Source organism: Molothrus ater, chromosome Z (genome assembly GCF_012460135.2).
Source record: "Molothrus ater isolate BHLD 08-10-18 breed brown headed cowbird chromosome Z, BPBGC_Mater_1.1, whole genome shotgun sequence".
Classification (NCBI taxonomy): Eukaryota; Metazoa; Chordata; class Aves; order Passeriformes; family Icteridae; genus Molothrus; species Molothrus ater.
The window spans coordinates 46,642,419-46,656,633 of NC_050511.2; the positions used below are offsets into that span (position 1 = coordinate 46,642,419).

The window sequence follows — 14,215 nt, forward strand, 5'->3', positions numbered from 1 at the left end:
CACGATAAACAGGAGACCAGGGGAGAGGTTAAAGTCTAGGGGACATTCTTCCAGGCCACAGCTCCAGGAAGTGCCCTAGCAGGCCCACAGGCCTCCACAGTGGCTCAGGCAGGTCCCAACTGCACAAGTTTTCACTCCCTCATGTTGGCCTTGGTTCCCGTGGCAGAACTTGCCTTCCCGCTGGACACTCACCTGCGCCTGAGCCCCTGGAGAAGCCCGGCTCCCTCCCCCTCTGCCCACAGCCACAGCAGCATCCCCAGCAGTGACACCACTGCTCTGCTCCATTCTGCCCTACTCTGCTCCTCTAGTCACAGCTGCAATGCCTGTGTCTCCACAAGAGCTTGTGGCCTGGAGGCACTGAAGGAAGAAGACCTTTGCACGCTTCCAAACCGTGCCACAAATCCCATCCATGTGTCTTCCCACATCGAAGAAACACCTGACCATTCAGAAGCAAATTTAGAGCTTATTCACAGGGTGAGAACAAAGGGAAGCTTCCAGCACAGTGAAGGTTTTATTTCTTAGAGTATTTATTTTGCCTATTAAAATAAAGAGACTACGAACTATGACCTAGAAACTAGAAACTTCACACTACGAGCTATAATCTACAAACTACAAAGTGCAAACAAGAACAATGGCCTCTTCCAGGGCTAGTATCTCCTGTTGGCCATAAACTGCTGCGTGGCCATGATCAGAGGCGTCAGGTCGGAGGTCGGCTTGGCTGATGTTACAAACGGATGCTGCCCAAAGAGAAAAAGAAAAACATGAACTTGTACTTTCCTCACAGGCTGAAACAGGCTTTCTCTGGCTACCAGAAAGATACAGAGAGAAGAAAAGGAGGGCATTCTGGGCACCACGGTCTCCACATCCAGGACCTTGCTACATGAGGCAAAATGGCTCCCAATCCCACAAATCCGTGAATCCAGATGTCTTCAGCTTAAGAAGATTTGGTCTAGGTGACCTTGAAAGGCTCCTTGCAAGGCATCCTAGGCCAGGATTCCCCTTTGTTTTCCTTTGCAAGCCCCCAAATTCTTAGGAGATTCTTAGGAGCGGGCCCCATCAGACGCCTTGGACTTGAGCAGATGAGGAGCCCCTGGCAGCGGGCAGCTGGCGCAGCCTGCAGCCGCTTTGCCTTTTACCTGCAGCAGTTCCTGGGCAGACCAGCGCCTGTCCTCGTCCCTCTCCAGGCAGCAGTGCAGAAAGTCTCGCAACCACGCTGACTGTTGCCTGGGATTCTGCAGCTTTGGCCTGCCCCCACTGCTGATCAGCTCTTGAACCTAGAGAAGAAGGAAATGCCACGCTCTACCTGTCTCCTTCGCACCCCAAACTGCTCACACACACCCCACGGGACAGGCTCCACTCTCCCGTGGCACTTTACTCCCTGCCAGAGCCTGGCAGATACCTTTCCTACCCCTACTGAAAGAACACAAAGCCACAGGCAGCCATAGCCAGTCCAATAGGCAAAGGCTCTTGCCTTCACCCCTGATTTCACTGGCTGATGGGGACTAAAAGCCCAGCTTTGCCCTTTTGTCAAAGCTTCCGTCAAGCAAAAGGCATCACCATTTTTTGTGCGGTTCGTGCACTGAAATGGCAAGGGGACGATCTGGACAAGGAGCACGAGAGACTATGCAGCCTGGAACCTCTCATTTCCATGTGTTAGCAAGCTTGCCAGGCAGAAGAATGGGAGCAGATTGTGTTTGGGTGACAGCAGTATCTGAGAGCAGTTGCAGCGCACCGTGCGGGAGGTTTTCATCCGGTAAGGAGGCGCCCCTTCCACCATCTCGATCCCCACAATGCCGAAGGACCAGATGTCCACTTTGGGGCCGTAGAGCTTCCTGGTGAAGATTTCTGGAGCCATCCAGTAAGTAGTCCCAACAGCTGATCTCCGTTTGCTCTGCTCAGCGGTCAGCTGAGCAGCAAGGCCAAAATCAGCTGAGGAGAAAAAACAGGCCAGTGTGAACGAGGAAAGCAAACCAAAGAAATCCCCACTGTACCAATGTCCAAGAGGGCAGCGTGGAACCCGCCTGCCATCAAGGGGCCATGCTGCCATTCCTCTGGCCTGCAGCCCAGGAAATACCAAATTGGCCACTTATCAAAAGCCTCAGGTTTCAGGCACTGGCTTTTAGTGCCCTGAAGCTATTAGACTGTAAGTGCCTTGCTTGGGAAGGGACACACCCACAAGCCAAAGGCACTCCTGAGCCCTTGTTCCCAGCAACACCTCCCTGCACCTTGGGGCTGTGCTCTGTGCTTGCAGCAGGGCAGCCTGGACTGCCACAGGCACCACTGCAGGGAACCGGCAGTCACCCAAAGGCAGCCCCACACCGCAGCCTGCCACGGCTGAGCCTGGCCAACAACACCCACCCAACTTGACGGATCCGTCCAGACCCAGGAGAATGTTGTGGCTTTTGACGTCCCGGTGGATCACTTGCTTGGAGTGAAGGAAATCCAGGCCTTGCAGGCACTGAGAGAGGAAAAAGAAACACCAGCCTAAGTGGATTTCATCCCACAAGCGGGGAAGTGGCACATCTGCAACACTGCAACATTCCTGGGCCATGCTGAGCCATGGCACGACAGGCTGCTGGCAAGGGCAAGAGCTTGCTGCTCCAACACGAGGACAGCAGTGCCTTTCTAAGTGAGGGTGTGTTTGCTTCTGAAAGAGAAAGGACAATTGTTCCTCCGGCCACTGCCCTGCAACCACAGACCGAAGGAGCACTGCTGCAGTGGCTGTGCTCTCTCCAGCCAGACAAGAGTGGATGCTTTTGCAAACACCCCTTTGGTGCAAGGCTCTCTTCGAGGCTGAGCTCCATGACAGCCCAGTGTGTATCTTTGTCTGTGCCACTTATTTTACATTGTGCCACCAGCAACTTTGCCCGTCCGGGGAAGCAATGCAGCACACACAGGCTCCAGGCAAGAGTTTAGAGAGGCAAACACAAACACACGAGAAGAAGGGCAGGGACACTGGCAGGCACTTCAGATGCTCTTGCTACTGCCAGTCATAAGAGAAAGGCAGCAAGGAGGCTCAGAAGATGAAATCTCTCCTCTCCTTGTCACCCATTTGGAAGGACCATCCCGACCAAGGCGTGGGAAGCAGAGGCACCATCCCTTACCTCCCGAGAGACAGCTGCTATCTCTCCTTCTGCCAGGCGAGTCTCCCTGATGACATCGTGTAAGGAACCTCCGTCCATGTATTCCATCACGAGCCAGAGTTCCTCGTCCAGCAGGTAGCTGAAAGGAGGAAACAGCAGCCTGGAGATGAAGGCGTGCACTCAAACCACCACATGGATTCTTGTTTCTCTGTGTCTCTCTCAGAGGAAGACAGGAGGAATTGAGCAGTCATTCACTACGCTCTACAGGCCTTGAACTCTGGGCAGTCTAAAACACTGCTTGGTATATCCACACCAACGAACAGGCCAAGGGAAATACAATCTGCAGTGCTTTGGCAGCACTTCAGACCCATGGGGAAAAAATCCAACCCCAAACCCAACAAAACCATGGGGTGAGAGCACAGGAACTTTGAGGCTGTTGGCTCAGTAAGATAGGGCCAATCTGGCCTTTGAAAGCGCCCTTCAAACTCGGGATGCCAGGAAAGAGTAATGCAGCCCCAATGCAATCTCCTCCCAAGACACTGTAGATCAGCCCAGAAACAGGAATGAACAGCTCCATCCTCTGCCATCCACCAAAGGAGTGGTTGAACCTCTGGCTTGCAGGATGTGAATGACCTTTCAGAGCAGAACAGCAGAACCACTCACCTGTCTACATAGTTGACAAGGTTGGCGTGCTTATTGCCACGCATGACCTGGATTTCATTCAGGCACAGTTCGCTGCCGCTCTCTTGCAGGAGACTAATTTTCTTTATGGCCACCTAAAACGACATGGAAAACCATGAACCAAAGAAGTCTGTGGCACAGGACCACAAGGGCAACATGGAGACAGTGATTATGGGATGATAGTGCTGGGCTGGGCCAAGCTGCCTTGTGACAGGACATCAGACCGCCTGCTCGGGCACCTCCCAGGACACAGAGCCACATACCCTTTGCCCTGGAAACCTGGCAGAAACACGCTCTAAGCTCTCCACCTCAGCCGTCTAACAACACTCACTGTGCCCAGGGCCAGTCTTCTCCCATGGCCTTACTTTATCATCCCCATGCTCATTCACACACCTCTTGCAAGCAGGAAGCCATTTTGTGCCAGTAAAAATGGAGCAAAACTGCTGGGAAACCATTGGCACTTCTAGGGGATTTGATCATTACTCCAGCAGTCACTGGCATTCTCCATTGCACAACAACAAAGCAAACAGTTAGAGATGTGGCAGATAAAATGCTGTCCTAACAACATCCTGAGGGCTATTCCTCCTAAGAAATACAACCCTACATACTTCACGATGAAAAAAGTCCACGATGATGAAAACATCATTAAGGACACCTCCAAAAACCACAATCCAAGCACTTCCTCACTTCAGGAATTTTCATTTTGCTCCACTCAAATACTTTTCTTCACACCACTGACATTTGCATTTACTGCCCGACTAGAAAAAGAAATAACCCATGGCATGATCATCTAGGGATATACACCGGGCTACGAGCAGGGCTTAGGCCCTTGAGAGTCTCCTTGCAGACCACTCTGTCTAAGCACAGTTCCAAGGGCAGCACTGCAGGTGCCTACAGAACTACCAGCACGATTCCCATGTATTTGCTAACAGCCAGAAAAGAGAATTCAGGAACCCTGCAGCCCCAAAGAGCAGTGCCATGCTCTGAGACACCACCTGGGCACTAAGACGCAGCCAGCGTGTCCTCCTCTGGCCTCCTTGCATTCCCAGGGGCAGCTGAGAAGGACAAAATCTGTCCCCACTGTATTTGGCAGGCGGACACTGCTCTGCACTTCATCTTCCTTTGCAGCAAAGCTCTCCTGGCCACCCAAAGCTCAGCCACAGCTCACAGCAGAGGGGAGGGCACTCGAGAGCTGCAGATGCTGCAGTGCTGCTTGGCGCTTACCTCTTCTCCTGTGGCAGTCTCCACTGCCATGCACACCGTGCCGAAACCCCTAGAAACAAAACAGCAGCGGAGAAAGAAGAAGTCCTTTAGTCCCTGCCAGTGCAAGACACTGCAGTCCAATGGCAAATAAGTCCTGGGGCAAACAGTAAATGGAATAGGACAGATTCTTGTCTGGGTCTTTCCCCCCTTTTCTCTTTCTGTATCTGTATACGTGTGTGGGATTTTTCCAGGAACTTGCCAGTTGGGCCTTCTCCCACCTCTCCTTGGAGCCTGTCTGCCAAACTCAAGCCCCACTACTGAGGCCTTCTGAGAAGCCTGAGGCCACGGAACAGCCATTGGAGGAAAGCCTCCAGACACAGATCCCTTCTCCAGCTTGCAAGGAAGTTAGTGCCCGGCCACAGCTGCAGCCACAGCCAGAGTAGGGAAAGGCTTCCATTGCTGCACACACAAATGGAGAAGTCCTCAAAACACAGGATCCTTGGACAGCGGCGTTCTGAGTCCAGAGCTGTTGTCAGCTGCTTCTCTTCGGTGCACCAGACACCTGGAGGACTCTGCTTTTCTGGAGACTTCTTGTACATTTGCCTTCTCACAGGGAAAATGTTGCAAATCAGTCCCATTTCCAGTCAGCAGAGCCGGCTTTCAAAGGGAACAGCTTGGTGGATTCTCTGCAGGAAAGGCCTAAACCCCACAGGATCACCAGGGTTCTGCCATCAGCCAGATGATGCCTTTTCCTCTGGAGTGCATTGGCACTGGCCATTGCCCTGAAGCTTTGTCTTTTGCCACCTCAGCTACAAAAGAGAGCTGCTTCTTTCCTTTCTGCTTTTGCCTGCTAGACTAGGTGGTGGCCATCCAGACCACTGAATCTTGGTTTCAGCAAAATACTGGAAAGAAATGTTACCCAGAGCTGTTCCCTGACAGCTGTCAGCTGCTGACTTGACCTCTGAGGCAACAAAGTTTCTCCTCCTTTCATTCCCACGCATTCTGTATTCTTTTGAAACATGCAAAAATGCTTTCTCCTAGGAAGAGCGGCAATCAGGTGCAACAGACTTGAGGGACAGGAGATCTGCCAGGTGCTGCTCTTTTCTTCTGCCGCAGAAAAGACATTGCCAGCATCCAGGTGTCTTTGCCGCCATGCCTTCGGACCACAGCTGTAAATGCTGACCAGTACTGAGAGATCATCAGGCATCATCCTAACGCAGTGTCTGAACAGCTTTGGAGCTTGCCTGACGTCGCTCTGGGGAGATGTGACACCAGCAAAATGCACAGGCCCTGCCTTTGAAGAAGGAACTGTGGCTGCGCTCACCCTTTGCCAATGGTTTCCAGCTCTGTGTACTCAGCCTCAGGATCTCCCTCGCTCACCAGCATCTCTGTAAAAATCCCAAGGAAAGATGCTCACTTCAAAAGAGATCCCACCCTGCAGCAGATCAGAAAGGCAGCCCCACTCTCTGCGACTCTGGGCCCTTTCAACTCAGGCAGTCGGCAAACAACACCACCACCGCACCACCACCGCCACCACCTCAGAAACAACAGCAGCAAGACGAGCAGCCCTGCAGCACAGATGGCCTACACCAAACTAGAAGTCTAAACTAAAATCTAAGCACGTGCAGAAACAGTCAGAGGATACAGGGATCAGAAACCTGTAACCAAGAGAACTGGTTGTTGTCTAGAAATGTTAAGGGCAGCAGGAATAACAAAACCTTGCTGTTCTTGGCAAGCAACACTCTGTGACCTTCAACCAAAGCTTTAATCCTTGCAAACATCAAAGGCATCTTGGCTCCTGGAATCAATTGTTCTCAACTGCTGCCCTTTGCAGAACAGCAAGAATATTGCAAAGTGCTTCCAGTAGAAGCACAGTCTGCAGCTTTAAGCAGGACAATTCTGCCTAAACAATGGCCTTCTGCCTTTCAGGAGCAGCAGCTCATGTTCCAAACTAATGTGCTGGGCCTTAGGAATGAGGTGCCTCAGCCTTTAGGACAGGCCGAGTTCTGAAGATGACCTTGGCCGTGCCCCACAGGAGCTCCTTGAGGCCTACTCATTGGCTGGGTCACGGCCTCCTGCTCAGCCAGAAACAACCTCTGGTTTGCCTTTTGCCTCCAGGGAAGCTCAGGCAAAGCCAAGCCAGGCTGAGCTGCTCTCAGAGGCAGGAGCAACACCCCAGTGACCCCTCACCACCTCAAAGCACAACAACAGGTCCTGTGTGGAGGCCTCAGGAGCTGGCACTCAGCTGAGGAGGAACAGGAGCTGGGACAGCTCATGCCGACACACGCACACACAGGGCACTGCTCCAGCAGACAAGGATCACAAAGGACGTACTCAGCATGGCCAGGCACTTGTCCTCTGTCCTCTCTCCCAGCTGCTCCCAGCTGCCAGAGGAGCTACTCGTGCTCCAGATGCACGAGCTGCTCACGCTGCACTTGCCAGCCTGGGGACTGGAGGCTCCTTCAGAGCCTTCTGCTGCAGCTCCTGCAGGTGCCAGGACAGAGGAGGTGGAGCTCTGGGAAAAGAAAGGAGTGAGGTCACAAATGTGCCTGGCAGAGGGGCCCCTGCCATTCCATTTCAAATGCAAGCCCCTGGGAAGATGCTGCTGGCCACAGCCAGGGCTCTTCACCTCTCAGCTTTTGCAGCCCGCTTCTCCAGCTCAAGGCCCAAAATCCAAAGGCTGCTTTTACACCACGGACAAAATGGCACCACACTCACTGCTAACCAAAGCAGGCACTTACTGATGATGTTTGCTCTGGGCCTGGGCTGACAGCAGGGGCAGGTTCATGAGCACCTTCCTCCTCTTCAGCCTCTTCCTCGGGTGCAGAGTCAGCCAGAGCAGGTGCTGACGCTGCCCTTCTGCTCTGGGGACACACAGCAGCATGAGGGACAGGAAAGAACCTGGCATTCACCACCTCACCTATATTCAGCTACAGGCCCCGCTGCATCTCAGCTGTTCCTTTAGCTACTGACAGCTGCTCACTGCGCAGGGCCAGGTCCCTCCTGGGGACAGTGTCTCCTCCTATCCTGCAAGCTTCTGAACTGCACCTTTGCACTGCTCTCTTCACTGGGGACACAGAGCCTGCACAGCCACTGGCCACCAAAGGCCTCACTTGTACCCCAGCAGCATGCCAAGACATCCTAATGCTACCTCCTGTCTCTTGCTAAGACAAATTCACAGCCCCGTTCAGAACAGTAGGAAGGTGATCCCTGAACTTCCAAGTTCCAGGCCTCACTGCCTGCGGGAAGGGCAGGAAAGATTCCAGCCCTCAGCATGGTCCATGCCAGGCACGGGAGGTGCTGTCTGATCAGAAACTTGCAGCTATGCTTTGCTCCAGCCACAGGACTGCCCAGAGCTGCCACTTACTGATGCTGCATGCTCAGGCCCTGCAGTGGCAGCAGGTACACTTTGCTGGGCATCTTCCTCCCCTTGGGCCTCTTCTTCAGGAAGACACATAGCCACTGGAGGCTCCGAGGTTCCCTTAGGGCTCTGCAGACAGACAGCAGCGTCAGGGACACGTAACCTCCTTTATATTCAGCTCTAGACCCAGATGCACTCAGGAGAAAGCATCTGCAGAGAAATGGGATTCTAAGGTGCTCAGACTCCAGTAAAATGGGCCAGCTAGATGGCACTGCGCTCTCTTGTACAGGAGAAATTCCATCAGGGCAGCCACCACTTTCAGCTGCTTAAAAGTTCTGGAAAGGAACTGGAGAAAACAGCCCTGGGTCCTCCTGCTGCTGCTGTTGCTGCAAAGGGCCTGGGCTGTACTTTCATTCATCCAGCCAGGCTGGCACCGGACCGCAACAGGCCCAGCTCACACCTTGCTCCGCAATGGCCAAATGCTACCAAGGCCAGAGGCTCCTTTGCCACTCACCCAAAGACCAGATTCTCTCCAGGCACGGCTGATGTGACCTGCAACACACAAGGGAAAAAGAACCAGATGCTCTAAGAAAACTGCCTGTGCTGGCCATGCCCACCCAAAAGTCAACCCAAAGACAGAGCATTCTGCTTTCACTACACCACTCCAGCAGCATCCCTTGTGGCACACAGCAAGCAAGACAACAGCAGCACAAAATACTGCCTGGTGTCTACCTTTTCTCCTCTTTGGCCACTCAACCCATAGAAACTTGAGACTGAGAAAGTCTACAAGTGGTTCTCTAACACTCATTGCTTCTGCCCCACCTCACCCGGCAGCGGCTACAGCTCCTCTCTTTCCTCTATTTCAGTCTTCTCAAGACATTGCATGCAGCAATTGCCGTGAGCTTACTGAAAACCTTTCCCCAAGGAGGCTTCACCCAAGTCCCTCTGAGCCATGGTGGCAGTTCTATCATGACACAGCACAGGAACAGCTCCTGTGTGTGGGAGCATACAAGGACTCCTCAGAAATGTCTATCTCAGAGGCCTTTACCAAGCTCATTCTGTGATTTCATCACAGAACAAATGGTTCTTTTAGCGCACAGGAAGTGTCAAGTTCCACAGGCACATGCTGGGATGAGGGAATGCAGACAAAAAGCCTTGAACTGAGGGACTTTGCCTCAGTCCTGGAGAGCAGTGCACAGCTTTTACAAGGACGCCTGCCAAACTCTCCCAGTCTTCCCATCCTGGAAGTTGTCTTGCTTGAGCCAGCAATCTGAGGAGACTCCAGACTCCATTGCCACAGGCTGTGGCACGGCAGGAGCGGAATCCCCGCAGGCTACATCACAAATGCTGCCCATGCCCCACTGGCTAGAGACACGCCCTTCTTAGCTGGAGCTGTGGGCAGGGGCGTTACCCAACTGAAGGCCTCTGTGTGGCATTTGGGTTTCCATATGCTGCACTGAACAAAAACATCTACTTACGTGCCAGGTGGGTGAAAAAGTACCCGGAATAAGCCACGGTAAAAGCCGTGAAAGCTGCAGCACACACTCCCTCCATGGCTGGAGCAGTGCTGCTCAATCTGCAAGGGACAAAGCCTGTAGGGAGAAAACCAAAAAACTCAGAGTCCTGCTGGCAGAGACCTCGTCGATCAGCAGGTTCCCCTGCAGTGAGCGTGCCGCAGAGCTGCTCTGCACACTGAGCCCTTCCGGGCCTCGGCACAGCAACTCTGCCTGACAACGCTGCCATGCGGCCGCTGACATCACAATAGCAGTGCCCTGGGCTGCTTTGTGAGTTCATGCACAGAACCACACCTTCTCTACAGATAATGCCAAAAAAAGCCTGCAGCGTTCTCCTCTGCTACAAAGCCACACAAAAAGCCCTCCTAGTCCATCACCTGTTGCTCAAGGCATCTAAGAGTAAAAACACACTAAGCCCCTCTAGCCCAAACTGAGAAGCTGAGCACTGAGAAGGGAGCAGGATGCGAAGAACCACATTAGTGCTCTTTGGCCACTATTGCTTCCGAGCAAAAACCAGAAGGCTTCTTCCAGCGGGACCTCCCTTAGTTCTAGAAAGCAGCAAACTATCAGAACCCAGGAAATTCCTCTGCCTGCCCTGGAGGGCTCAAGCCGCTGCCCGGGGGCTCAGAGACTTTGGCACAGAGCCCAAGACGCCTGTGCCTTTGATTTAGCCCTTGGAAAAAACAATCACCAATCTTGATAAGAAGAATTACAAGTCAAAAGAGTTTAAGTAGAATAATAGGTCGTTTGTCACCAGGTGAAAAAGAGATTTTTGAGGTTTTTAAAGTGACGGCTCGGGGGTCTCAAGGTGGAGGAATTTGGATGTGCCTTGTCCTTTTTCCTCCTTCCTCCTAGCCTCCATCTTCTGGGTGATGATGGCGCTTTTAGATTGGTTTAGAGCAGAAGCTCACTGTCTCACATAGGTGATAGATATTGGGAAGTTATTGTAAATAGTGTACACATAGTTTTTAGTATAAAAAGACAACACTGCCTCTGAGGTGGGCAGTGTGCTTCAACCCAACCTGCTAGACAGACCTTGGCGGGTCAGAGAAAGAATATTATAGATAAGAAACAATAAACAACCTTGAGACCAAGAACAGAAGAGTTCCGACTCCTTCTTCAACTGCCGGGCTGGGGAAAGAGACTTTCTAACGCATCTCAGGGTCACTCTGACCAGCAGAGATTCCAAGAGCAAACAGGGAGAAGCACGACTTCAATGACATTTAGAGTTTTCTCCTAGGTACAGAGACAAGGCCATGCGTCTTTCAGCATTGTTATTCAAAACATTTTACATCACAGCCGTGGCTGGGATTTCAGCAGGGAAACGCCATGACAGGAAATGCAAGGAGGATCCTTCTCTCTGACTCACTCTAGCAGAGAGGCCTTGGCACCAAAGCACCACCACCATATTTCCCCCCCACTTTTGTCCTTCCACAGTAATTTTTAGGACACAGGGCTGAGATGGGTGGCACTGAAGTGACAGCTCTGACACACAGCTGAAACCATCAGGGCCAGGGGGGCATGTGGGACTGTTTTTCTTCTCCAGCAGAACAAGTCAAGCCAGAGTGCTGACACTGATACCAAGTGAGTTCAGCCAAGCCCAAAGGGAGTGCAGCCAAGCCAAGTGCAGCCCAGCAGGCTGGTAGGAAGAGGCAGCGAAGCAGCAGATCCCATTCCCACGGACACGCCCGGCGTGGCGGACTGATGGCAGCGGCAGTGCCAAACAGAGCTCCGCAGGGAGAGACAGACACCCATCACCATCGCCACTGCCACCAGCACTGCCGCAGAGAGGGAGCAGCAAACTGCCACTGCAGGTCCAGAGCTGCTCCAGGCAGCACCAGCAGCCCCCATCTACCATCAGAACCATGCTGTAAGCCCTGGCCATCCTGTCTTTGCTCCAGCGGCCCCGTGTGACACTGCACCTTTCTTGCTTAAGCCATTACCTCTTTCGCACCATTTTCTTCCTATTGTCGTCTACTGCTTTTTTTTTTTTGTTTTTCCCCTCACTACATTATAACTCTAACATTCTCAGCTTCTCATAGATTGGTTTTTCCATGGTCGCCCTCCATTGTGGTGGAGAAGGGGAGAGAGGAGAGGCTTTCCCAGGACTATCTCAAGATGAGGACATAGAAAGGAGGGAAGGCCTTAGAAAGAAAAAACAACACTCAGGATGCCTCTTTGGGAAGGAAGAAAATGTGCAATTTCTTAATATCCAGCCACAAATCTCTGGAGTCTTGACAGCCAAGAAGCACAGGAACCTGGAAACCTTGTTGTGAGACACTGGAGGACATTGCTGGCTCAAGCCCTTTCAGGCGCTTGTAGGTGGGGAAAGGGGCAGACCAAGCCTTGCTCTGCTGAGGCGATGCCCTACTCTGCACGCCCCACACCCCCAGGCCTGCATGCCAGCCCAGCTGTGGCCGCTGATCCCTGGCACACCAGAGGCAAGGCTCCACAGCTGTGTCTGGAGCCCCTAACCCAGCTCCTAAATGGCCAGGTGAGTGGGAGCCCCATGTGGGGGAAGGCCCCAGGAAAGCCAAAGGCTATTTACCTCGGGATGTGTGGCCACCACATCTCTTGACCCTACCTCCTCTTGGAATTTCTGTCAGCTGAACACCACTGGAACCAGGAGTGGTAGCTATGTTGGTTCTTTTCTGTCATTCTCTCCTGCTCTTTCTTTTCCCAATTCCATCCTCTCAGATTTTTGAGAAATTTAAAATCTATCAGGCTTAGACTTTGTTAAGCTGAATGCTTCATGGAAACTTTTATGTTGATTGAATCCTGCTCAAAGGGGTTTTTTGCCTTCAAAGTTCTCTGATTCTCAAAAGTTGCCAGGGAATGGTTTTTTGTTGTTCCAACTTCTGGAGAACATCTTGTCATTATTTCTCCCGCTTTTCTAACTCGGAGTACTTGAACAAGTTTAAGTCCTTTTAAAGTCTCTCATAGAGCACGTTGTTGGGGCCTTACATCTTAATTGGCACAGCAAGCAGGGTACTCTTGAGGTGACACGGGCCTTTTATACAGCAGGAACTGCTGGTGACATAATAAAGGAGAAATCAATTTTCAGTCAAAGCTGCTATTTCCTGGCAGAAAAGTAATGGAATCCTACGCAGAAACTGATCTGAACTGCTCTCCAGTGACCGACTTGCTAAAAGCTTCAATAAAAACTTGCCCAGCACAAAAGAGAGAGGGGGACTGACGGAAACTGGCACCATCCACAGTTACTTGTGCAGAAAAGGTGACCTTTGGCAGAAGAAAATTAAACATTCCCAGGGAAGGACCATGCCTGGTAGCCATAGGCATGGAGGTTTGACTCAGAGAGCTGAATGTTGCCCAACAGCTAGAAAAGGAGCTGAACCAATTGCAAATTGCCTCAGAAGCCTGAAACAATAGGCGGCCTCAGGCCAGAGCAGGAACTGCTTGCTGGGGTGAAGGCAGCCCCCAAAACATGAGAAACCACTGAAAGACGCTGCTGCAAAGCCAAAGAGCCTTAGAGCTGCAATTTAACACTGCTGGGCAAGGCCTGGAACCAGCGCTTTCCAGACTCCAGGAACAGCCGGGCCTCCCTGACTGCAAGGTCAGCCCCGCAGCCCCTGGCAGGGCTTTAATGCCTCAAAGCCCAACCTCGCCCCTCAGCCCAAACTGCGCCCGCCCCTCCCAAACACAGAGGCGGGACGGCGCCGAGGGGATGTCACCTTCCTCTGCTCCCTGCAGGACAGGTTCCGCTGTGCACAGCCAATCTTCTCCCCTCCTTCTCATCCCAAGCCCTGCACGTGGACAGAAAAGGAATTCCCTTATCGGGAGGCAGTGTCCGGTAGTGGTACCTCAGTCTGCAACAGAAGTGGTTGAATTACACGGGAAAATTAACAATGATCCCAAAGAAAGTGAAATAGAGAGTGTTCTGAGAATTTTGCTACTGGGGAGGAATGAAATAAATCTTTTGGAGAAGGAAGCACATGGTGAAAAGCCCTGGTCTTCTGCCTGGGGAACAAGCTGTGGTTTGCAAAGTTTGGACCCCTTGGAGATGAGAACCCCCAAGCAATGCATGAGAAACAGGGGATGTCCCATTCACCTCCTTCAGTGTTATTGTAATTTATTTCAAAATTTATGGATGAAGGCTGAGAAAACAAAATCTCGGCACCACCTCCAAAACGTGAGTTGGGAGAAGGTGGTGAATTCAAATATCCCAAGAGGCTCTCTGGAAAGAAATTGGGGAATAAGTAGAGACTCATTTTCCCTGTATTCTCAAGGAAGCTTTGCAAACTGCTCCTCCTGTGCCTCCTTCTGGCAGCCGTGGGCATTGAGCCTTGTCTGCCACCAGAGCCTGGAGGCAGAAATGCTGCTGCTAGAGAATCTGTAACCCTTAGGAGAAAATG

General features: G+C 52.1%; 1 protein-coding gene across 1 annotated transcript; it reads right to left on the minus strand.

Moving 5' to 3' along the window:
- Positions 1-647: 647 nt before the first annotated feature.
- LOC118699671 (serine/threonine-protein kinase PAK 3-like) lies at positions 648-10,071 on the minus strand. The gene is made up of 13 exons (XM_036403768.1): positions 9,807-10,071; positions 8,843-8,880; positions 8,335-8,457; positions 7,709-7,831; positions 7,302-7,482; positions 6,292-6,355; positions 4,989-5,037; positions 3,747-3,859; positions 3,105-3,222; positions 2,359-2,458; positions 1,733-1,929; positions 1,137-1,274; positions 648-737 (listed from the first exon to the last, which is right to left on the minus strand). The coding sequence occupies exons 1-13, from the start codon at positions 10,069-10,071 to the stop codon at positions 648-650; spliced, it is 1,599 nt and encodes a 532-aa protein (XP_036259661.1).
- Positions 10,072-14,215: the final 4,144 nt, after the last annotated feature.

Bases quoted from the DNA above. Each gene is read 5' to 3' on its own strand.
- LOC118699671 (XM_036403768.1), bottom strand. From the start codon at position 10,071: ATGGCAGCGTTGTCAGGCAGAGTTGCTGTGCCGAGGCCCGGAAGGGCT. The intron at 5,038-6,291 runs GTGAGCGCAGCC...TTTTGTTTCTAG, and splicing joins CTGGAAACCATTGGCAAAGG to GGGTTTCGGCACGGTGTGCA. The intron at 738-1,136 runs GTAAAAGGCAAA...CTCTTTGGGCAG, and splicing joins CTGCCCAGGAACTGCTGCAG to CATCCGTTTGTAACATCAGC.